This window comes from Camellia sinensis, chromosome 6 (assembly GCF_055761805.1).
Source record: "Camellia sinensis isolate YWXY chromosome 6, ASM5576180v1, whole genome shotgun sequence".
In the NCBI taxonomy this organism is placed as follows: domain Eukaryota; kingdom Viridiplantae; phylum Streptophyta; class Magnoliopsida; order Ericales; family Theaceae; genus Camellia; species Camellia sinensis.
In genome coordinates, this window is record NC_138966.1 from 189,711,382 (window position 1) to 189,719,545 (window position 8,164).

General features: G+C 33.0%; 1 protein-coding gene across 4 annotated transcripts; it reads left to right on the forward strand.

Annotated features, from left to right (window-relative positions):
* Nucleotides 1-2,333: 2,333 nt before the first annotated feature.
* On the forward strand, nucleotides 2,334-6,563 carry LOC114261322 (F-box protein CPR1). Of its 4 annotated transcripts, none has more exons than XM_028201587.2 (3): nucleotides 2,334-5,096; nucleotides 5,879-5,917; nucleotides 6,025-6,563. In XM_028201587.2, the coding sequence occupies exon 1, from the start codon at nucleotides 2,384-2,386 to the stop codon at nucleotides 3,476-3,478; it is 1,095 nt and encodes a 364-aa protein (XP_028057388.2). In that variant the 5' UTR covers nucleotides 2,334-2,383; the 3' UTR covers nucleotides 3,479-5,096; nucleotides 5,879-5,917; nucleotides 6,025-6,563. The 4 variants fall into 4 exon arrangements, with proteins under 4 accessions (XP_028057388.2, XP_028057387.2, XP_028057386.2 ...); XM_028201586.2 differs by lacking the exon at nucleotides 5,879-5,917 and having other exon boundaries at nucleotides 2,334-3,504; nucleotides 4,127-5,096; nucleotides 6,025-6,558; XM_028201585.2 differs by lacking the exon at nucleotides 5,879-5,917 and having other exon boundaries at nucleotides 2,334-3,500; nucleotides 4,127-5,096; nucleotides 6,025-6,558.
* Nucleotides 6,564-8,164: the final 1,601 nt, after the last annotated feature.

Sequence of the window (8,164 nt, forward strand, 5' to 3'; positions counted from 1 at the left end):
ATTTTTCATAGTAATATCTTGGCTCTTCTATTTTTGTCCCTCTGCTGCCTTGTTTATGTTTTGTATTTTTTATGCAAAGTTGTGAATATTTTTATGCATTGTTGAATAAAAATCATGATTAATGCTTGAGGCCTCGAATTTGAGGCCTTGAAATTGCCTCGAAATTCTTTTTTTTTTTTTTTTTGTTTTTTGTGCTGTGTGTTTGGTTTTTTTTTTTTCTATCTTTTTTTTTTCCTTTCTTTTTTGCAAGGGTGGTTATGTGTATTAGACATCTCGTACTAACTCAACCTGTATGGTTTGATAAAGTTTAACCCAACTCACTCACCTTATCAAACTACATAGGCTGAGTTTTTTTTTTTTTTCTTCTATTTGTTGGGCTATTTATTTTATTTTATTTTATTTGTTGGGCTATGCTAGTTTGGTATTTTTTTTTTTTTATAAAGATGGTTATGTGTAGGGGTGTGTCAAAAAATTAAACATTCCGCACCAACTCATCGTACAAAATTATATGAAATTAACAAAATTTATCCAGCAGCTTAACTGATTAGTCAATTAGATTGGACTGGTTGAGTGATAAAATTGACTAATCAGTTAAGCTGTTGGTAAAATTTTGTTAATTTCGTATAATTTTATACGATGAGTTGGTGTGGAATGTTTAATTTTTTGGCACATTCCTACACATAAACCACCCTTTAATTAACAAAAAAAAAAAAAAAAAACTAACACTGCCACCACCTAAAAAAAAAAAATGTTGTCAAGGCAAATTCGAGGCCTCTAGCACCGCTGAAAAATCATTCCTTACATTTTGCCATTATTTCATTTGCTCTTTCCTTTATATTATACATTTGTTGAAATGAAGTGATCCTAGGGGTATATGCAAGCAAGCATAACTAACACATATATCTGTAACTTTACTTAAATCATTTTGAAATCTCCTTTTCCATTTTGTTTCCTGAATGGAAGTGTTTCTTTTACTAAACAATATTCCTATTAGGGTTTCCTAAGCACGGCCTGAAGCATGTGATGATTCCAAGACTGAAGCTGATTCGTCGACACTAAAGACATTTAGGTTGGATGAGTCATCCAGTCCCCCGAGTCCTGACTTCTCCCCGTTTGATTGAAGAATCAGCTCTATAAGGCCTTGATAATGTTCAAGGATTTTTACTAGAAGTAAGAATTTATCAAGATGCCTATGGACAAGAAAATAGATGTCCTAATTGGATAGGCTTGACTGAAGTCTATTTATTCTCTGTTGATGTTACTCATGTTGTTTTGTGGTGCCAGTATTGTGAACTTATTAACTTCTGTGTAATATGATATTTGTGTTATGCTTTGCTAGTGCTATTTCCTTCTCGGATTTAATTTGTGTCTTTTCTTTTTTGTCGCTTGAAATTTTTTTAGACTATGAAGTAAGAGGGAGCACTATTTTGCTTCTATCAATTTCAGTTCTGTGGTCTCATTATATTACGTGAGAGTTGACAAAGAAAGGGCAAAGATACTAGTTTGTTACCAAGTCTTAGTATTACAAATGTTGTGCCTGTTTTGTTTAGTTTGTGTCGTAGGTTGTTTTAATATGTTATCCTTCTATGGAATGAAGTTTTTTTCTGTTTGTCATGAAAAAAAAAAAAAACATAAGTAAGTGGGGTGTAATTTACTTCAAAACTAGATCAAATCAATTTATAAAAACTTACTCATAGGTTGTGTTTGAATAACAATAATTTTGAAGGGGAACAAGAAGTTAATTATCGATTCTCATAATTTTATCGTTTGGAACAAATTAAAATAGAAAAGTGATTCCTTATTATTATTATTTTTTATTTTAGCAAGAATCACATTTTCTAACTAAATTGGATTTTGTCCCCCCCACACAAAGTATCCAATTTTCTCAATTTTTTCTGAGAATTTCACATTTGAGAGGAATGTTAGTCATTGAAGTGTAAAAATAATTTTATATTATTTAATATATTTTTATTTTCTTATTGAGAATTTCTTATAAAACCAAACACTTAAATAAGACTTTTTTTTTTTTTTTTTTTTGCACAAGATAACAGTTGAGTTACAACTTAGACTTGCTCACTTTGTATTTAATGTTCTTTCCATAATCACTTGGATAATTATTCAAGATTTATGCTTGAATAAGATTGAGAAACAATTTTATTATGAGTAAAACATAGCCATAATAAAAATAAAATAATGTTATAATTGAGGGGTGCATTTTTTTTTATTTTAAAGAAAAAGTTTAGAAGGTTTTTTTAAGTAATAATTTTGTAATTGTTGATAGATGTGGTTAGCCCTAATTTTAAATGCATATAAAACCATACAGAGCAATAAAAGTTTCGCCAAAAAAAAAAAAAAAAAAAAACAGAACAAGCAAAGCAAATCAATGGCGGACATTCCGAACGAGATGATCGTGAACATACTCTCTCGACTCTCCGTCACCACTCTTTGCCGATTCAAGTGCGTTTCAAAGCCGTGGCTCGCTCTCATCTCCGACCCTTTTTTCATCAAAACCCAACTCAATCGCAACACAGACGACAATCACCATCACGATCGACTCATCCTCCTTTCTAGTTCTTCCAATTTCCACTCCGTCAATTTAAAATCTTTCCAATTCCAAAACAATTTCGAGGCTTTCCACCTTAAATTCCCTTCCAAGCAAAACCCAAATCTTTGTAAGGAGATTTGGGGTTCCTGCAATGGGTTGTTATTGATGCTCAATTACTATTTCTCTTTCTTTTTGGTTAACCCATCTACTAGACAATCCAAAAAATTGCCAATTTCACCTTTTTCAATGAACTCTGTTGATAAATGTTTGTGTTTAGATAGTTATGGGCTTGGTTATGACTCATCCAGTGATGACCACAAAGTTGTGAGTATTGCTCATTATGGCTATGGTTGTGATTTTGATGATAATATAGTCAGTGTGTATAGCTTAAGAACTAGTTCATGGAGAAGAATTGAGGACTCTCCCTATATTCATACACCTTATGGGCCTTCGTCGGGGATTTTTGTTAATGGGGCTCTTCATTGGTTTGCTAGTAGTTTTGTGGGTTCAAATAATTCGACCGTAATTGCTTCACTTGATTTAACATATGAAAATTTTGGAGATGTGCCATCTCCTGTTGATGACTTTGTTTTATTTGGAGAGCTCAGTGTTCTTGGAGGGTGCCTTTGTATGATTGTTTCTCGCCGCGGCGGTTGTAAAGATGTTTGGGTGATGAAAGAGTATGGTGTGAGGGATTCTTGGACCAAATTTACAATCAATCATGGTTGTTTTCCTTTGTGCAAAGCGTTGTGTTTATCAAAGACCGGCGAATTTTTGTTGGGGATTTGTCAAAAAAATTTAATCTTCTACAATCCACAAGAGAAAAAATTTAAGAGACTTGTGGTTCGAGCTTGTCCAAATAATTTTGTAGCAGGAACTTACGTGGAAAGCCTTGTTTCACCCAATTGCAGCAATATGATCACGAGGCAATAACAAGCATCAATATTAGTACTGTGTAGGTATCATGGATCAACTTAAATCTTTTTCATTTTACTTTTATCTATCTACGTTGCTCCATTGTTGTCTCTTTTTCCTTGACGTTATTAAGACGGTGTGAATTTAATTTGTTATGTTGTATGGAGTTTGTTTATATATTTTGATTGTACAACTTTGGCTTAAGTGGCTGGGGTCAAATTTTGCAAGATTGGTGTGCTCGTCTTTAATGCTCACAGAGAGAGGTTTAAGGCCTTTCTTTCCAGTTTATTTTTGGCTATGCTTTAGGTTGATATTATTGGTAACCTATCATGCCTGTTTTGTTGTTTGTTTTTGGTCAACTGCAAATGAATCTGGCAAACTTTATGAAGTTGGTTTGATTTTGAAGATGATTGATGCAGTCATCTTCATTTTGTCGGTCTTCCTTTCCATCTCATATTTATCATTCCAACTCCAAATAATATATATATTTATATTTCCCTTATGATTCTGTTAGTTAGGATGTGACGCTTTGAAGGCCTTTGAAAACAAAGTGGCAAGGAAATTGCATGAATATTTCAGGAAAAAAGTTATTACTTTTTTGGTTACTGGAATTTACTGAGAACTACCGATTGAACATGGCTAATTCAATATAACATGCTGCTATAGGTGAAGATCTGAGATCTGGGCTATTTTTAGAAGGCCTTGAGGATATTGATGATCCATTCTGGAGGGAAAAGTATTTCATCAAGATGATTGATTGATGGAAGAGGTTTTGGGTGTAGAGCTTTCATTGATATTTATAGTTTTATGATATTGAGTTTCTCTCACACTATTCTGATGGTGAATATAGATGGTAGCTTTGGTTGATTATGGCATGCTTTTGTATTGCTGTTCATGTTATGGACTGTCAAATAGTCCATTCCACTTTCATCCCAATTCACCTTTTTCAAAAAAGTCTACATTTTTTTATAATTTTTTTTTTGTGATATGGACTTGGCTATGATTCATCCAATGATGACTACAAACTTGTGAGAATTTTTCATTATTTCTGTATATCTGATTGTACTGAATGTAATAGAGTCAGTGTGTATTCAAAAAAGTACCAATTCATGGAGAAGGATTGAGGATTATTCTTGTCTGGGTAACCCTTTTATATTCGAATGCCCATCGGGTATTTTTGTTAGTAGCTCTCTCCATTGGTTAACTACGGATTCGAATAAGTCGGATGTTATTGCTACATTTCATTTGGTAGATGAAAATTTCCAGATTATGCCATTGCCAATTCTGCAGTATGCTCACCGTCATAAGCTTCGGTTTGGTGCCCTTGGTGGGTGCCTTTGTGTGCTTGTTCCTCTCAGTAATGGTTGCCAAGATGTTTGGGTGATGCAAGAGTATGGTGTGAGAGATTCCTGGACCAAATCACAATTGGTTATACTTGTTCTTATCATTGGAAAATCTTGTGTTTATCAAGGAATGGCCAAGTTTTGTTCCACACGATAAGAAATAAGCTAATGCTCTTTGATCCTCAAGAAGAAAAATGAAGGGAGCTAGTGGTTCGAAGCAGTCCAACTCAATTTGAAGCAGGAACTTATGTGGAGAGCCTTTTTTCACCCAATTGCAGCAATATGATCAAGAGGTAATAATACTAATACCAATCCTCCCGTAACAGTTTACTCTTGGATAGGTAACACAATTGAAATGAGCAGAGTCTATTTTTTATCATTCCATTTTACTTCTATATATCTATGCTGCTGCATTGTTCTCTCTTTTTTTGTCATTCATTTTTGGTCAATTGCAAATGAATCTGTCATACCATGTGGCATAGTTGTTTAGTTTTTTAAGATGATTGATACTATCATTCTTCATTTTGTCAGTCTTTCTTTCCATCTCATATATTTGTTTCTAACACCAAATAATATAGGGTAAATATCACATCAGTGGTATTTTCAAAAAATTATTACAAATCAATTGTAAATCTTATAAATGTTAATAATTAAAAATTTAAACTTTTTTATGATTTTGTAATTTTTTTTTCAAAGAATCACTGTTTCATATTTCTCCCAATAATATATATGTCCTATATGATTCTGTTGGTCTGGATGTGATGCTTTAAAGGCTTTTGGAAACAATAGCGATGTGACAAAGACACTGCATCAATATTTTCAGGGAAAGCTTCCTAAAGGTGATTAAAAAAAATAAAAATGAAAATTTTTTTTGTTGGTTCTTGAATTTATTGAAAACTACAGATGTCCAAAAGCTCGTGGTTGAGTTGAGACAACATGTTTTATATATTTTTTTTGCAAAGTTGTGAATGTTTATACGCATATTTATTTATTTTTTTTTTGGGTTTGCTTCTTGAATAAAAATCCATTATGACATTTGTCTTGATTTCATTTGCACTTTCATTTATTCTTCCAGTTAAACATTTGTTGAAACAAACGGACCATAGGGATACATGTAAGTAACTAAGCATAATTAAAAAAAAATTCTGCAACTTACCCGAATTGTGAAGTTCCTTTTACGTTTTGTTTCCTGAATGAAAGTGTTTCTTTTGTTCCTATTAGGTCCCTCCAAGCACAGATGGAAGCATGCGAAGCCCAGAATAAAGCAGATTTGTCAAAGGCAAAGAGATATAGGTTGGATGAGTGAGCCATCCAGTTCCAAGAGTGATCGTTTAATCCTGTAGAATAGCATGGACAGACAGCCACCAGGCTATTTGAGATCCTCAATGGAAGTAGGAATTTATCAGGATGCATGTGGAAAGGATGATGGCTTAGTTGAATGGGCTTGAGTGACTTTTATATTTTTGTTGGGTTGATGTTACTCCATGTTATTTGGGGGTGTCAGTAATGTGAATTTGTTAACGTTAGTGTCATTTTGACATTTATGTGATGCTGTGCTAGTTTTTTCTCCAACTTGAATTGGTGTCTGTATGTCTTCTTTTTCTTTCTTTTTATTCTGGTGAATTTTTTTTCAGGCTATGAAGTATAAAAGGGAACATTTTGGCTTATGCCATAATATTGTCAGTACTGTGGTCTCATTATATTGAGTCCCTATCCTCTAATGCAAATTTGTAATCAGTGGAGTTCGCCTTAGTAGTTACTTTAATTGTGAAATAAGGCAGGAAACAAAATTGGGGAATTTAAGCAAACTCCAAAAACTATTTACAAATTTATGAGATAGCTTATAATTTTAATTTTTAATATTTGTAAAGTTTATCATTTAACTTAAAATATTTTTCCAAACCTCAACTGATTTGAATTTAGCCCAACAAAATTCAACAAGTACAATAAAAATATAAAAAAATAAATAACAATCTACTGGACAATATCCCTAGAAGCTACTGGACAATATCCCTAGAAGCTCTGGATGGATTGCCAAAAATTTAAAAGAAAAGTATAATGGGGGGGGGGGGGGAATGTTGCCCTAAACAAATTATTAAATGTTTTACACTATTTGTATCATATGGGTGGAACTCTCATGGTGTCGGTCGCACACATGTAAATATTTGTGTAAAATATTTAATAAATTTTTTTTTGGCATCCCACTCAGAAAAATTCACCAAAAAGATGGAAATGTATTGAAGGAATTCATTTCAATTTTTATGATAACTAAAAATTGGGTAAATTACACTTACATCTCTGAAATTTAGATTTAATACATATCGCTCTTGACATTTGAAAGATTATACCGACCTCCCAGTCATTCTAATTATTTAGACAGAATTAACGTTGGTATTAAACAGACATTGAGTGCATGCACTCTCACTTTTCTTACTTTGTTTTACTTTTTATATATATTTTTTTCTTTCCTTTATTTTACTTTTTTTAATATAATTTTTTTATTTTTCTATCAGGAGTTATTATCTTTTATATAAGTAGAAGTTTGTGAAATGAGACTATTAATCGTACCAAGGTGAAATATAATCGGACCAACCCTTGGCGTCAGTGTAATTTACCCCTAAAAATTAGGGTTGATGTTATGGTATTGTTGGCTTTTTGGCTTTCGAAGGTTAATAATGTAATTTTAAGCGTGCCAACAAGGATCAATTAGTCCTTACAGAATATTAATTGCCAACCAATTATCAGACGGTTGTGTTTTAGTTCTCTCAGCCTCAATGAAGAGGACTTTTATTGGTGGCTTGTTTAGGAGAATTTAGTAAATAACAACAAATGAAGAATAATTTCAAAATCTGAATTTCATTAAGTAAAATGAAAACTTACAATGATTTGACCCAGTCTCGTAGAGGTTTACAGCAACAAATTATTTGAAACTACTCCTAAGAAATGAAGTGCAGTACAGGAATTGAAGTGCAGAAATGTAAGGAACTATAAAAAGTGGAAGGAAAAACGAAGTAAATAAACTAGTTTTTTTTATCTAAGTCCGGTCCTTCATTCTGGGGCCTTCTCTGCTATTTATACTCTTCAATGATAATCGTCGAAGTGGGCTTCCAACCGTCGAAATGTCTTCCCATGTTTGCTGAATATGCTCTCTCACAGTTAGTCCCACCACCCCACTTTTGCAGTTAGGCTTCCCTCCTGATTTTGAATTTAAACTTTGTGAGTAACCGTTAGACCACATCATCTTGTCTCTCTCGATTGTTCTAGTGCTACACAGATCCATTATTACCAATACGAACTGCCACGTGTCTGACTTTGGTTGGCAACTTGTATTAATTTCTCAAATTGCCCTCTTCGTGCCACG